Below are 15,764 nucleotides of genomic sequence, written 5' to 3'. Positions count from 1 at the left end.
TGCCTGCCACGGTAGAGGTATCGACACGCACGTTATCTTCGAAATCAACCCTTAATTCCTTACCTGTTGTGTGTGCTATTCGATGATGGCTCTGGTAAAGCATGCATCGTGCGCACAATCTGCGAGTATATTGCTATGAAATCAACAGTAGCCTTTCAATGAGGAGTTCGATGTCTCGATGCATTTCAATCAAGCAACACCGGAGCATTACGGGCCATATGCAACCGGGGCAACGTATTTCTTGCGATCATCCATCACGCAGCAAACACCTCCTTCATCATGAACCAGAGCTCCCAAACGCGGCGCGTTTGTGAAGGTTTGCCGTCGCCACGGCTGTGAGACCCAATCTTACTATCATTGCCGGTTTGGCTGTCCACAACTACAGTCGCAACAACCCCAGGTGGTTCGAATACATGGCCGGGATTGAAGCCCGCCAGCCGGCTGGAGCACGGCGTGGGCTCAGCTACCATCTTGCGAAGTCAACATAAAGAAACTAGGGCTGTTCAGCGGCTGGATGGCTACCCTCTACAACTCAGAGAGAGCACAAGCACGAGTGCCGCGCTTCCCACTTCGCGCAGTCTGCTATTCTCATTCTGGCGTCGGACGACTCAAGCAAGCACTTTACACGGCCAGCTCAGTGTCAAGATGAATGCGACGGAGAACTGCTGAAGTCGACCACTCGCTCAGCACCGTCGCCACAACTACGAACACGGTGCTGTGTGGACGTTAACTTACCCGAGCGTTGATGGAGAGGTGATCCTTGTACCGTGCAGGCTGTTCACGTCGACCCTCGGCTGCTCATGATCTTGGCGACGCCGGCACGCTGCCCGATTCATTTCGCACTCGGACGTTCAAGAGCATGAGACCGAGAACCCTGCCATCATGAGCACTAGCTCGAGTACGACCACGCGGCCTTGGACTTGCTGGCTCAAGTGGCCGCTAAGCGGTTGAACTGCCCCATCGGATTCGTGTCTGTTGTAGACGAAGACAACTTCCGTGCCGTCGGCAAAGGACCTCAGCGCCAAGTTCTACGCGGGCTTCCCAGTCCACAGACCCAAGGGCGAGGTGGTGGCGTCTTTGTGTGCTACCGATGCAGTGTCGCACAATAATATTCCGATCAACGGCTACACGACGACGGAGACACTCGCCAAGCTAGCATCGGAGCTCGTGGCACCCAAAACCCCTGCTACTTGCTGAGCAAAGCCCCACAAAGCTGCACCTTCAACAAGCACATTTATTTTCCTGTTAGATAATGTGTACTGCCTCAACAACGAGCTCTTCATGTAGTAGGAATCAAAAGCGGGGGAACGCGTGCGGGTCCCGCTTTGCCGACTTGATCTCGATGTCGGGAGTGATAATGAGCGTGCTCGCCAATTCTGCCAGCGCCTCCATTTCGGCGTACTGCTTGGCAGAGATATACTTGTGGGGCTTATAGTCGGCCGCACAGATTGTAGCAACCACCGCGCTGTCGGGCCCACGAATCGGGAACCCCGCGTAGAACCGAAGGCCGGTTTGGCTCACGAAGCCCATATGGCTGAAGCGAATGTCGTTGAGAGCGTTCTTGACCACTAGTGGGCGTTCATGGTAGATGGTGTACGAGCACATGGACTCTTCACGAGGAATCGACATCCCGATCGCACCGCGAGGGTGCAGCCCCACCACGTACTGTGTCGACTGGTCGATCATGCTAATATACCCGATAGGGCAATCCAAGTGAGCAGCAGCGATCTGGCCCAGCATGTTGAGTGCACTTCGGTCGTACGTCGGACTCAACGCGCCAGACCCGATGACATATTGCAGTCGTCTTCTTTCCTGCACGGGCAGCGGCTTCGGCGGCAGCGGGTGACTTGGGGACATGGTCACACTGCCATCAAACTCCAATTGGTAGTCGCGCTCCACCGGCGCGATTGAAAATTGGGACTCGTCACCACCAGCAAACCCCCTCTTCGTGTCTCGAAGAGTGGCTCGCAGCGTGCGCTTCAAGTGGTCTTCCACGTCAGCACGGAGCTGTTCGACGATGGACTGGTCAAACTGCGATTGCTTGAGCTGGGACTGCTTGAACTGCGACTGGCTGAGCTGGCTTTGAGTGATTTGACTCTGAGTGAGCTGGGACTGCTGGAACTGCGACTGGTTGAGCTGGCTTTGCGTAAGCTCAGACTGCTTGTGCTGCGGCTGACTCAACTGGGACATACTGAGTTGAGACTGCTTGAACTGCGCTTGTGACTGCGACTGGCTTAGCTGGGACTGGCTCAGCTGAGACTGGCTTGGCTGAGACTGAGTGAGCTGACTCTGGGTGAGCTGACTCTGGGACTGATAGAGCTGCGACTGAGTGAGTCGAGACTGCGACAGCTGTGACTGGGTGAGTCGAGACCGCTCGAACACGGTCATCTTTCCAGACGCCTTGATCTGCGAGTTCACTAGTCGGTCGAGTGTCTGCAATGCCATCGAACGCTCCAGTACGTTTTCCGGGCCCAGCTCCGACGACACATCGTCGGGGCTGCCACCGCTCTCGAACTCGGAGCACGCGACGGTGGATCCGACGCTGGGATACGTGTCGTTTTCATCTCGACGATCGTAGCCGTACTCGTTGTCGTACTCGCACTCGCTCTCATAGTCATCTTCGTAGTCGTATCCATCGTCGACCACAGCAGGGCCAAGCGCAGCCATAAAGTCCTCGTCCTCGAAGATGCACGAGTCCACGTTGGTGATGCAGCGCACACACAGGCGCTTCTTGGTCACCTGCCCAATCTTGGCCTCCACCTCGTACAGCTTGGAGCAGTCGCTGCAGCACACGTGGCCGCACAGCTGGCAGTACAGCTCGCGTCGAAGAAGCGAAAAGCGTTTGTTGCACACCTCGCACGTTTGAAAGCCTTGGTGGTCGCCTCCGCTTCGGTCGCCCGGTTTGATTTTGATGAACGTCTGCAGACCAAGTCGTCGCCGGCGAATCACGCGCTCAAATCGCTGCAGCGAAGTGGTCAACAGGTCGATCACGTGCTTTGCTTCGGCATTTAGGTGCTGAGAGCGATACTGCGCCAGCTCCGCCGGGCTGTACGACGTCATCGTTCGCTGCTGCTGCTGCCCAAAACCTTCAGGCGGGGTGACCGAAGCGTAGCCGTGAGCAATGATTCGCGTCGACTGAGCAGCACCCCGAGCACCAATGCAGTGCACGGTCCTCGTCTGGATGTCGAAGCCCACCGAGATGTGGTCAAGTCCTCGCAGGCCACTTCCCAAGACCGATCGGCTCTGGTGCTTCTCCTCGATAGGAGCGAGCTGGTCGTGCACAGATCTAGGAAGCGTCTTGATCACGTGCACCGCGCGCTGCTTGCCCACAAACTGGTGGGTCAGCGTCGCAAGACAGAGCTTCTGCAGGCGCTGGTGGCGGTTGCGGAGTCGACCCTGCAGGTCAATTCGGCGTTTTGACTTGAAGCGCGTCATGCTAACACTTACAAGCACCTTCCGCTCCGTGTCTTCCTCCTCCTCGTCCTCCGGGATGGTAGTGTTATCAAACCTCACCACCTTACCGGTACCTCCGCGCGAGGACTTTTGCGCAGCTCGAGTCCTCCTGATGGGAGCTCCATCCAGCGTCGTCGCATGCGGCTGGAGCAGCACCTCGCCCTGCCGGACCTTCTTCTTGGGGATAATCGCGCGCATCGAAGCCTCCAAGTCGTGGTTCGTGTTGTGGCTCGTCAGTACGTTGAGCACCTCGTTCAGGTGGCACTCGATCTCGGTCGAGGCCACCACTGAATGCACGAGGTCCATGTCATCTCCCTTGCCGTTCCTGGTCGGAAGCAGCTCGTAAATCTCAACGGAATCGCCGCTTTTCGACTTGCGCAGCCAATTCGGCGCCTTGTTCTCTTGGTCCTCCACGGCAGCTTTGAGCTTCGGCAGCGTCGCCAATAGATCCGTGACGATCTCCTGGTCTGATAGCTGGACATCCAAACCGGACGATTCCGTGTCGTCCAATCCTCTCGTGATCGTAAGTCTCCGGCTTTGCGGGTCGCGGTCGAGGTGTACGCCGCGGGAGCTTTCGCTGCAGCCACTTTCGCTGATCATGCTGCTCGTTGCCCACATTCTGCCTTCCGGGCTTGGAGCTGTACGAACAACAAAATGCACTGCGCCAAACCTTGTCAAAGCAAAACTGTCGAGTCGGACCGAGCGATCAGCAGAGCCAGCATGTGCACTCCCCGGGTCCTGCAAGTCTTGTTTCTGCCTCGTTGGGCCCATTCCACCGCACCGAGCTGTGGTTATGTTCCGAGGCAATTTCCAAGGCAGCTTGAAGGCAAAACTCCGGGAGCCGGGCAACTCCAGAGACCGTACGACCAGCGGGGTGCTGTAACGCTGCACAGGCTCGAAAGACAACAAGCCGAGGAACGCCGGCACAAGATGGGTCCGTCAAGAAAGGACAGCTCGATCCGGCTGAGTATCTCGAGATGGGGTCGTTGCATGTTGTTCGACCGGCTCCTCGCTTCAACACGACTCCGATGTTCTAGTCGTCGGACTACAACTGGACGCGCGGTTTGACCATTTCGATGTGAGGCCACCAAGAATGTCATTGACGCCTCCTTCAAGGACTGTTGATGCAGTGTCAACAAGAGGATGGTGCTGCATCCGTTAGTTCGTGAGTAGCATTGGTACCGTATGCACACGCAAAAGCTCGACAACGCTTTTTCATGCTTTCACGTGATCGGTGCAGAGGTCTGCAGGAAGCCAAGTTGGAAGAGAGTGCGGTTCATCAATGATCTCTATTGGCTTGAGGTGGTATCGACTTGTATTAATACACCTCTGTGTAGAATAGCTGCTCCCGGTTATCGATTTGCTTATCCTGGTGGGACCATCGACGAGTTGTGCGGACACACTTTGTACAGGGCTTTCCACCGGCGGCGTTGCCTCGAAGTCCTGCAAGCGGCCACCGGAGACGAATCGATTAAGCTTCTGTGGCTTCATTACCGAGGACACTTTCCAAAGATCAGGGTGCGAATACATTTCCAACGGTTCTATTAGTGCCACAGCGAACCGGATTCAGAATGGCCGAAGCTGCTACAAGGTCCAACGCTGGTGGTGATAAGGTGGTCTTCTATTTGATGTTTACTACGTATGTGCTTTTCCTATCGAAGCCTTATAATATGCAAGACGTGACTCGATGTAATTCGTCTGCAAGGTCCAAGTCGAAGCTATTTATTGTTTCGAGCGGCGAAATTGGGCTGTTTCTATTATTATCCAGACGTTCTGAGCTGTCCCGTTGTCCAATGTCTTTTGCCTGGGTTCGTGAACGAGTGACAAAGTGGTTTGAGTTGCCATCGCTGACCATCCACCGAAGCCCAACTCAGTCAGCAAGTACTTCGCAATTATGGCAATCACGCAAGCGAAAATGGACGCCTTGGCGCGGAATATATTCCTCCCTATCATCCTGGTGTTGGACGCGTGGGTCTTTCAGTACCTCTTGACTGTGTACTACGCAAAAAGGCGAGAAATGCGCGTGCGGATGCTGCTGGTTGCGTCGTTCCTTGTGTTCGCAACGCAGTTGTACTTCCACGAAGATCTCAACCTCTTAATGGCCATGAATGACATCTCCGAGACGAGTTTGCAGCTCACCTTCATTATCCAGATCACCATCATCGGGCGCGCGGTTAGCGTCAAGGTCCGAGTCCGTTCAATCGTCTGGTTCACCTACGCCGCTGAGGGGTTTATCTTTCTAGGCTGGCTCAGCGTGCTGAGCTGCATACTGGACGCCGTGGGAACACTATCGGGCGACGCGTTTCATGTGTTCGGGAACGTGTTGGAGTCAGCCTCATTGGTATTCGTCTTGGTGTTTCGCTTCTATTACCTCTCGCTTTCAAGTGGGTTCCGAAAGGTGTGTGCCGAGCGCAAGATGGAATTTATGATTTATGTCATGCTTGTATTTCACGAATTTCCGTTCGCGATGATCCAAATTCGCACTGGTGTCTCGTGGGAGTTCCCACAAGCTATTGGCAATCGCGTGCTTATCATAACTTGTATTTTGCTCAATATCCGTCACAAAGCTCGTGCAGAAAGCCGCAACAGTTACGTGGCCAAGAGTAAGAGAGACTCCAATACGCGTTCTGTTGGGCCACCTCGTGGTATGGAGTCCTTCCTGAAAAAGTTGACAGGAAAAGAAAGCGTAGGGCGAGCACCACCAACATTTCCAGAAGTCGCCAAGGTGGCTGTCACTTCAGCACAGTTTTCGAACAAAGTTGTGGCGGACATCGACGAACGCTCAATTGGAGAACAGTGATCAGCGCATTGAATAGATAATAATTCCCTATTTTGTGTTCAGCGTCTTCGAGCGGAAGTCAAGGGTGGATTCGCACAAGGTCAATTGATCATCACGGCTTGCATTCTTCTCAATATTCACTAGAAAACTCCGGTGGGAGCTATTCTGCACAAACCAAGAGATACGTCAGTAACGTGTAATCTTCTATGGTGCTCATCGCGAGGGTCCGTGGTCAAGCTGCTCACAGCAAGACTGAGCGTTCTTGACCTCTCGAGTCTCCATTCACCTTGCCTGCTGCTGTCCGACATGGCATTTAATAATGCGCCAGGATTTCCAGTCATAGTTGTGACCTCGGGGCAACAGATTGAACTTGTGCAGTACAGTAGCGGAGTATATGTAATTCCATCATGTAGGTAAAACAGGTTGGATATGTATTTACCATGTCCCTCTAAGCATATGCAACTATCTACCTCAGTCGTGCAACCGAAACCTACCATCTAGACTGTGTTGGGAAGCAGATAGCGCTTGCCGATCTTGAGGTTGTACGCCAACACCTGTGCACGAACCTTGCGCTTTTTCATCAGTTTGTGACGCGAGCCAGCGAGCAGCACAGCGTTCGGATCCTCCGGGATAAGATCTGTGAAGACGCCGTACTTCTCTGTGAGGACACGGATCTTCTTCAAGTGCTTCTCTTGCATCTGCAAGCCTAGTGCGTCTGCATCCTCGAGCGTATTAAGCGCGCGGCGCATCAGGCCCTTTCTTGTGTAATGGTCCACCAATAAGCCGAAAGTCACTTCGTCGGCCTCCAAGTCCCCACTATCAATCTTCGAACGCACATGCTCAAGCAACTGTTCTGCTTGAGTCGTGCGCTTGGCACGCACGTACATCTGCATCATGCTACGGTACGTGAACTTATTGGGTTTCACGTCAAACTTGGAGAACGTTTCATCCAAAAAGACCTCAGCTGAACGCAGCCGCAGGGCATTGGAGTACACCGCCACCATGGAGTTCAGCGTAATCAGTGTTGGCTTCAGACTCTTCTCGAAGGTCATCTCATGGAACCGAACCTCAGCACGCTTGATGTTGAGCGTCTGGTACTTGCCAAAATTCTTCAGATCCATCGGCTTCAATTCGAAATCCAGCGATTCTTCACTGTCAGCAAACAAACGATCGTCCTCCTCGCCATAAACCTCCATACTCCGTTCAGTTTTCACCAAATTTGTCGCGTCCGCGTTCATCATGTCATCGTGATCAGCCTTGTCCTTCATACGCAGAGCTTTCACCTGCTCCAGAGCCTCAGGGTTCAGCTTGTAGCTCTCTTTATCATCCTCTTCTTCACCGTCTTCATCAAAACGACCGTCGTAGTTCGCGTTCTCAAGCGAGGATGTCTCCTTACCGGGACGTGTCAGGTCAATTTCCTTACCTTCGTCATCCCACTCAAGCGGTTCCTGGTAAATCGGCTCAGGCTTAGGCAGGGGCTTCTGGTTGCGTGGGGCCTTGTCCACAATACTTCTAATCTGAGCCCGTGCGTACACGTTGAAAAGTGTGTTGTACACGAGCTCAGTCATGGGCACGTGGTGGCGTTCCATGTGGCGAATAATCTGCTCGGCCTGGATGAAGTCACCGTGCTTGGCACAGGCGTGCAACACCGTCGTGTACGAGTACAAGTTTGGCACGTAGTCGTACAGCTCCTGCATTTCGTAGTAGAAGTCGACAGCCTTGTGCGCGTAGTAGTGCGACTTGGCGCAGGCGTTCATCAGCGTGTTGAACGTCACGATCGAGGGGGTGAGGCCACACTCCAGCAAGTCCTCCAACAAATTCAGCGCACGCTCCACACGTCCTTCACGCGCAAAGCCGTTAATCATACAATTGAACGCCACTTCATCCGGTTCCGTCACATGCGTGCGCATCAAGTGGAACGTCTCAAACGCCTTGTCGAGGTCCCCCTCGGCAATAGCAGCATTCATAAGAATCGTGAACGACGCGCGGTCGGGTACGAAACCAGCCACCTGCATCTTCTCCATGACATTGTAAGCCCACGGCACACGTCCAGCCTTGGAGCACGCGCGCATCACGGCATTGTACACCGGCACATTCGGCAGAACTCCGCGTTCCTTCATGCGCCCAATCACACGCACGGCATGCGCCGCCTGTCCGTTCTCTCCGAGCGCCGTAGCATACAGCATGTACGACTTGGCATCGGGCGCCACGACGTGCGACACGCTGTCCAAGGCTTCCATGAGCGCCAGCTCGGTACTATCACCAGGCTTCACAGGCACCACGGCGTTCTCGGCCGCAATGGGCTCGAGGTTCTTCTCCATCCTCGTCAACAACGCGTTGGCTTCCTTGTGCAGTCCCTTGACCGCGTACACTCTCATGAGAAAGTTGTAGTCGTCCACCGCCAGTTGATGCTGCACCTGTCCCTCTCCTTCAGCTTCAGCTTCAGCAGCACCTGTAACAACACGTTGGGTCTCATCCACCTCCTTCATGATGTCCGGGTCTCTCCTGGCGATGGCGTTGAGCTTCTGGAGCGCGTCCAGCTCGTCCACATCATCAAGACTCGGCTCTGGCTCGTAGATGTAGTCTCCTTGGGGGCCGGACTTGTCCAGGTACTCGAACACGTCGTCCAGCTCCTTGTTGAGCTCCTCGTCGCGCTCGAGCGCCGCCCACTCCTTGGCGTTGCGGTCGTTGGCTCGATTCGCGGTCTTGAGGTCGCGCATGCGCTCCACGTGCGAGCGATGCGGCGCCGTGTTCTTCTTGAGCTTCTGCTTCGTATTTAGCGCGTTGTGGCTCTTGTTTCCTTTGCTCTTGTTCCAGCTCGACGTCTTGACCACGAAAGCGGAGGCGCCGCCTTTGCGCTTCATAAGCGCGTTAGTGTGCGAGATCTGGCGCGAGCCACACACCGTTGGAGAGCTCAAGAGAGCGTCGTTCAGGTGGCACGCAACAGCGGGTAAGAACGCGGCGCGGGACGCCGCCACGGAGCGACGCGCGGCCGCCGACGCAGCGAAGCGCAGCAGGTTCGACATGAGCCTCGTGAGTGCGGAATGCAGAGTGATTGTCCACGAAAGTCTCTGGTGGAGAGCGACTGGCTGCAGTCACCGAATGCAGACACAGTGTACAAAGGAAGATACACACTAGAGTACCGTAAGGGAGGTTGGTAAGTACGAGGTAACTTCAACATGAAGGGCGAATGGGATTGCTTTGTTAGCTAGCACTCGCCTCCATTGTCAATCTGGTTTAGCCTGCAGTAAATTTTCATTGGCGCGTCCAGGAGCGGATGTAGAGTGAACTGCTTGAACTTGGCATAGCTAATTCATGACCAAATTCAACTTCTGGCGCGACCCCAATTTGTATAAAGATCCGCCCCTGGCGAGTCAAGGGCAATATTCGGATATATTGTTTGGCGAACCTACACCGCTGGGCTGCAGATCTTGCTGGGGTGTTCCACGTGTGTGTCCTATCGATTGAATCGGCTGGAGCCAAAAGAGGAGCGTGCTCGAGTCACTTATCTTCGTGCTTGTGTTTCTTCAACGCCTAGCATCGAGCTTCTACGGGGGGGAGTGTCTCGACAATCCGTGCCCGTTCGTGTGCAAAGGGCTCCATAGTTAAAAGAGGCAATCGTACGGTCGAGAGGGGGCTTGGCCGACGTATTCGTTGCATGCGGTGCTGCCCAGAAGTTCCAGCGGTGACCACTAGGGACGACTACGCTCAGCACATAGCAGGATTTTTGGGCGCCACGAGCTCCGATGCTAGCTTGGCGAGTGTCTCCATCGTCGCGTAGTCCTTGGTCGAAATATTGTTGTGCGGCACTGCATCGGCAGCACACAAAGACGCCACCACCTCGCCATTGGGCCCGTAGACTGGGAAGCCCGCGTAGAACTTGACACCCAAGTCCTTGATGCATGGCATCTGCGCGAAACGCATATCGCGCATGGGGTTCTTCAGGATGAGCGGCTTCTCGGCGTATACGGCGTGGATGCACACGTTATTGGTTCGCGGCAGCGTGAATGCCTCCTCCGGCAGATTGTACGTGCCGATCGCGTGGAAGTTGTCGTCGTCCACAACAGACACGAATCCGATGGGGCAGTTCAACCGCTTAGCAGCTACTTGGGCCACCAAGTCCAAAGCCGCGTGGTCGTACTCGGGCTGGAGCACACCCATGTGGTCAATAGCCTGCAGTCGTTGCGCCTCCTTCTTGGGTGCTGGCATGGGAGGCATCGGGTGGTCCTCCGCCTTGGTCTGGCTGGCGTCGAAGTCGAAGACGTAGTCGCGCTCTTCGATATCGGCGACGACGCACTGATCTAAGGAACTGTACCGGTCTTTCATGTCACGCAGACTCTGGCTCAGATAGTTCTCCACATTTCGAGCCACTCGCTGCACCTTGGTGGTCTTTTTGCGTCTATTGTTGCTGCGTGACTTGGCACGCTTCGCCGCTGGGCTCATAAACTCGTACTCTAGGCTAGCGGCCACGGGGTTCACGAGCTGACCGAGGAAGTCAAGAGCGTGTGAGTGCTGACTCGGGTCGTCCGAGTACAGCTGATCCGTGAGCTCCTCCACCGAACTCGACTCCGACGTCATCGAGGCGGTGTCGCCGTCCACGTCCAGATGAAACTTGTCGTCATTGCACCAAAGTGCGTCGTCCACTGCTACAACCGCAGGACCCAAAGCCTCCAGCAAGTCTTCATCGTCGAACACACACGAGTCGACGCGGTGCACGCACTGCAGACAGCACCGATTGTGACGGAGCTGCCCCACTCGAGCCTCGACCTCGTAAAGCTGCGAACAATCCCTACACGCCATGTGACCGCACAAGTGGCAGAAGAAGTCGCGACGGAAGAAGTGGAAGCGCTTGGAGCAGATGGAGCAAGCTTTCTCCAAGGACGGATCGTCGTACCCTGTAGGGAAGTAGAGGAACGTCTGGAAGCCAAACCGGCGACGTCGCACCACGCGCTCAAACTGCCGCAGCGACTTGGTGAGCACATTGAGCACGTGCTTGGCCTCCGGGTTCATGATACTCTCACGTCGACGCGCGAGCTCCGAAGCATTTGGCGCCATCATACTGGACATTGAGCTCGTGGACGACGTCATGTCCGTTGTAGTCTCGCCGAATTGGGTCGACGGTGTGGGTGACGCATATCCGTGCGCGAAGATGCGGGTGACGTGGAAGTTGCTACCCGCGAAGGTCTGGTTGCTGTGGGTGCTCTGGATGTGGAACCCCACGCTGAGGTGGTCAAGCTCATTGCGAAGAGCAGTGCGGTCCGACTTCGGGATCAACTGGTCGTGAAGTTGCTTTGGCAACGTCTTCATGATGTGCACCGCGCGGTCCTCGCCTGGGTATTGCTGCGTGAACGTGGAGAAGCAGAGCTTCTGCGTGCGCTTGTTGGTTCCTCCCAGATCCATGGGCATCCTCGGACGCAGCGTGGCGACGTTGACTCCGATCAAAGCTTGTTCCGGAGCCTCCTCCTCCTTCTCCATATCAAAACGCGAAGCCACCATGGATTGGCGTCGCAGGTCCGACGACAGTAGCCGTCGCTGGCTGAACAGCACGTCGCCCTTCTTGAACTTCTTGCCGGCCAAAGCTGTCATGGTGGACTCGTACGTGTTCGACTCGTGCGTGATGAACACGCTGAGCACTTCATTGAGATGGCAGCGAAGTTCCGCCTTGGCCACCACCGCGTAGGCGATGTCGCGGTCCTCGTCCACCGCTTCTTCCCCGGTTGCAGTGGAGAGCTCGAACAGGTCGACGCCGTGGCGACGGTGGCCCTGCTTCCAGCGACGGCCGTACGTGTCACGCGCAACGGCCGTGTTGAGCTTGGGCACCGTGGCGACGACGTCGTCGCAGATCTCTTGGTCCGACATGACGAGTTTCTCTCGGCCATTGGGGGCTGTCACCACGAGACCGGCCGGGGCCGAGCCGTAGTATCCCGAGCAGTCATTCGTGCCGTGTCGGGAGCTCATACCAACGGGTCGGCTGTCCAATGAAGACTGGATAGACGCCTCGAAGCTGCCGCAACTTGCGAAGTGAGACCGGCACGGACGTGATCGGCACTGATCGGTGCGGGCCCCTCATTGAGGGGTGGGCGCCATTGACACGTCCATCTTGGATCTGGCTGGTCCCATGGTCGGATCGTGACGCAGAGAGCCCAACTTTCACGACGCAAGTGCGCACGGTCGATTGGCGCCAGGCTGTAGCCTACAGCCGTTCGGAACAAAGTGATCTTTTCGCTAGATGAGCCCTGGACTGTCCACGAGATCCCTTCATGCGTCACTTGGGTGCAGAGTCCGAGGGTTGGTGTCTGCGTTGATGACAGGCAGGAACCTGTTGACAGCAACGATGACTGCTTCCTCGTAGCGGTGTGGAATGCATTTACGCAACGTTGGTTGCAAGCGAACTAGCGCTTTCGTCCCACGACGTTCAGTGTCACGGTCGAAGCTCGACTTGAGGCGAGGTGGACTTCAGCGGGATCAACCTGGTAAAGACTGATCCCGGCAAACGATTGGAGCGCCATCGAGCCTCGATGGCCTCATGCTGGTCATACGAGCACCACCATCGCTGGAACTCGAGGGCAGCACGCCAGTCGAGTTCCCTCTCGAGCGGACGATCTCCTCTGCGGAGCTCTTTGCGACGAGACCCACGACCGAAGTACATGTACGTCATCAGGACAGGACAACAAGCGTCTTGGATGTTATTGTTGGCTTCCCCGCACCACTGCGGCGCCATTGACCGATCCATGTCACTCTCGCAGATTACACGAAGCTCTACGAGCCAAGCATGGCCACAGGAAAACGATCTTTGATTTGCCTCGTTCAGTCGCAGGGTTCCTGCGCTGCTACTCCAAGCTTACACTATACTGTACGACACTTAGCTAGCTGCAAGTCGTGGGTTGGTGCTCGCCTTGGGAGCTAGCAGGTCGGAGGCCAGCTTGGCCAGTGTCTCCATGGTAGCATAGTCCTTCGTGGAGATGTTGTTGTGAGCGACTCCGTCGGCAGCACAGAGCGACCCAACCACTTCTCCGGTCGGTGCTCGCAACGGGAAGCCTGCGTAGAACTTGACTCCGAGCTCTCCCACGCACGGCATCTGCGCAAAACGCATGTCGCGCTGCGGGTTCTTCACCACGAACGGTTTCTCTGCGTACACGGCGTGCATGCACATGTTCTCGTTGCGAGGCAGGTGGTGAGCCTCCTCGGGCAGGTTGTAGTTGCCAATAGCATGGAACTGCTGGTCGTCCACCATCGAAACAAAGCCGATCGGACACGCGAGGCGTTCGGCTGCCACCTGCGCGATCATATTCAGCGCCGAGCGGTCGTAGTCTGTCCGCAACGCGCCGGACTCGTTGATGAAATCGACGCGACGCGAGTCCTTGTGCGCGTCGGGCATCGGCGGCAGCGGGTGGTTTTCGTTCGTGACCTTAGCCCCATCGAACTCGTACTTGTAGTCTCTTGTGCGGTCGTTCACGTCGCACGCCTCCACCGTGTATTTGAGCCGCGACTTGGCCAGCTCCTGGGTCACGTGGTTCTCGACGCTCTCCAGCACACGCTGCGACTGCGTTTTCCGCTTCTTCTTGCTCTGCTTTGCTTGGTTTCGCGTACTACCAGTGCTAGGAAGCTTCACGAGTTTACGGTTCGAAACGGAGGAAGAGGAAGAGCTTGCAGGGCTTCCAACCAGGCGGCCAAGCATCTCGAGTGCGCGACTACGCGTCCCCGGGTCTTCGGAGCAGAGCTGCCCGGTCAGGTCGTCCATATCGGACTCCGACGACAAGTCATCGTACTCGTCGTTGGTAGTCGTGGAGCTCGAGCTCTCCCAGGCATCAGGAGGGGCTTCCACTAGAATGGGGCCTAGTGCCGGCAGCAGATCTTCGTCGTCGAACTTACAGGCGTCCACCCGCACCACGCACAGAACACAGCAGCGATTCTTGCGGATTTCGCCAACGCGAGCCTCCACCTCGTAGAGCTGCGAGCAGTCTCCGCAGACCATGTGGCCGCAGAGCTGGCAGTAGAAGTCCCGGCGGAAGAAGTGGAAGGTCTTGTTGCAGATCGAGCAGCGCTTCTCCAGCAGCGGGTCCGCGTACTCCTTAGGGAAGTAGATGAACGACTGGAAGCCAAAGCGTCGACGTCGGATCACACGCTCAAACTGGGCGACCGACTCAGTGAGCACTCGCATGACGTGGCGCGCCTCGGGGTTCATCAGTGCTGCGCGACGACGACCCAAGTCCGCTGCGTGAATCGTAGCCGCCGCCTCGCGCTTCTTGGCCACCGACGCAGCGCGGTGCTTGCCGCTCTCTTCACGAAAGGCCGATGACGGCCGATCGGAGGCGTAGGCATGGGCGAATATCCGCGTAGCCTGCCGGTTGCTGCCACCGGGACGCGGCGTGAACTGCAGGTCGAAGCCGACGGCAATGTGGTCGATTTGCCGGCGCAGCGCGGAGCGCTCCGAGCTGGGGAGCACCTGGTCGTGAACGGACTTGGGCACTGTTTTCATCACGTGAACCGCGCGGTTCTTGCCTGGGTATTGGTGCGTGCACGTGGAGAACACGAGGCGCTGCGAGTGCTTGTGGCGAGACTGGAACTGCAGCTGCAAGCTGGCGCTGGGACGCAGCGTAGCCGACGTGACAGTGATCACTCCTTGTTGGGGGGTCTCCCCATTCCCACTTGCTACTGGAGCTCGCGCCTGCTCTCGAGAGGTGGTGCCGAACGCCACGCGCTGGTGGAACAGCACGTCGCCCTTCTTGAACTTGTTGCCACACAGAGCTTTCATGGTGGTGTCGTAGGCGTCGGAGTCTTGGTGCAACAGCACACTCAACGCCTCGTTCAAGTGGCACCGCAGCTCCGTCTTGGCCACCATTGCATGCAAGATGTCGAGGTCGTCGTCAGGGTCCACGGGGGAGTAGTTGGGCTCCATCTCCGCGAACTCCACGCCTCCTTTGGCGTTGCGGCGCTTCCATCGTGCACCTTTCACGCCGTTAAGCACAGCTGAGTGCAGCTTCGGGATCGTCGCGAGGATGTCGTCGCAGATCTCTTGGTCCGAGAATACCAACGTCTGTCGGAAGTCGTGCGTGCTGCGCACCACCAACCCATTGGCGTCTTCGCCGAAAGCGACGGACCGGGTGCCGGACTCGGTGACGCTGTAGTCGTCTTCGGATGGAGCGTATTGACTACCCAACTCGTGGTCGGGAGTGTGTGGGTAGCTCCACGGGTCCTTGGAGCTCCATTGACCTTTGAGGTTTCGACTGCTCATCGCTGGGTTGGAATAGTCGAATTGAGCTGCACCTGTCGGATTTGCAAGTGCCGTGGCGATCGGAGCTTGACGGGAGGAGCCCAAATGACCCCAGACTTGGAAGGAGCGATTGATCGTCGACACGAAATGATTCACGGACGGTGTGCACTGATAGTGGCGTGCGGTGGAACTCAGTGACAGCTTGACCGCTTTTCCATCCAGATGGCCGTGAGAGACTGGTCACTAGCGAAAGGGTCTTGGACTCGAAAGACAGGAGTGACCAACAGCTCAATGCAGAGCTCGCCACTTTCTGGGGTT

General features: G+C 56.4%; 5 protein-coding genes across 5 annotated transcripts; 1 reads left to right on the top strand and 4 right to left on the bottom strand.

The window, feature by feature from the left end:
• Positions 1 to 1,859: 1,859 nt before the first annotated feature.
• KRP23_283 (uncharacterized protein) lies at positions 1,860 to 4,071 on the bottom strand (the record flags this gene model as incomplete). The annotated part of the gene is made up of 3 exons (XM_067887381.1): positions 1,860 to 1,864; positions 1,929 to 2,769; positions 3,448 to 4,071. 3 exons carry the CDS (start codon positions 4,069 to 4,071, stop codon positions 1,860 to 1,862), a joined length of 1,470 nt encoding a protein of 489 aa, XP_067750840.1.
• Positions 4,072 to 5,368: 1,297 nt separating this feature from the next.
• On the top strand, positions 5,369 to 6,253 carry KRP23_282 (uncharacterized protein; the record flags this gene model as incomplete). Its single annotated transcript, XM_067887369.1, has 1 exon — positions 5,369 to 6,253. One exon carries the CDS (start codon positions 5,369 to 5,371, stop codon positions 6,251 to 6,253), a length of 885 nt encoding a protein of 294 aa, XP_067750839.1.
• Positions 6,254 to 6,729: 476 nt separating this feature from the next.
• Positions 6,730 to 9,258, bottom strand: KRP23_281 (Pentatricopeptide repeat-containing protein; the record flags this gene model as incomplete). The annotated part of the gene is made up of 1 exon (XM_067887358.1): positions 6,730 to 9,258. The coding sequence occupies one exon, from the start codon at positions 9,256 to 9,258 to the stop codon at positions 6,730 to 6,732; it is 2,529 nt and encodes an 842-aa protein (XP_067750838.1).
• A 182-nt stretch (positions 9,259 to 9,440) lies between these two features.
• On the bottom strand, positions 9,441 to 12,190 carry KRP23_280 (uncharacterized protein; the record flags this gene model as incomplete). Its single annotated transcript, XM_067887347.1, has 3 exons — positions 9,441 to 9,540; positions 10,530 to 10,951; positions 11,903 to 12,190. 3 exons carry the CDS (start codon positions 12,188 to 12,190, stop codon positions 9,441 to 9,443), a joined length of 810 nt encoding a protein of 269 aa, XP_067750837.1.
• Positions 12,191 to 12,653: 463 nt separating this feature from the next.
• KRP23_279 (uncharacterized protein) lies at positions 12,654 to 15,467 on the bottom strand (the record flags this gene model as incomplete). The annotated part of the gene is made up of 4 exons (XM_067887336.1): positions 12,654 to 12,702; positions 13,663 to 14,099; positions 14,175 to 14,324; positions 15,297 to 15,467. The coding sequence occupies 4 exons, from the start codon at positions 15,465 to 15,467 to the stop codon at positions 12,654 to 12,656; spliced, it is 807 nt and encodes a 268-aa protein (XP_067750836.1).
• Between the last annotated feature and the right edge of the window lie 297 nt (positions 15,468 to 15,764).

This window comes from Phytophthora ramorum (assembly GCF_020800215.1).
Source record: "Phytophthora ramorum isolate Pr-102 chromosome Unknown Phyram_PR-102_s0001, whole genome shotgun sequence".
Classification (NCBI taxonomy): Eukaryota; Oomycota; class Peronosporomycetes; order Peronosporales; family Peronosporaceae; genus Phytophthora; species Phytophthora ramorum.
Note: the sequence above shows the minus strand (reverse complement) of the source record. Positions and strands in the feature narration are given on the sequence as shown.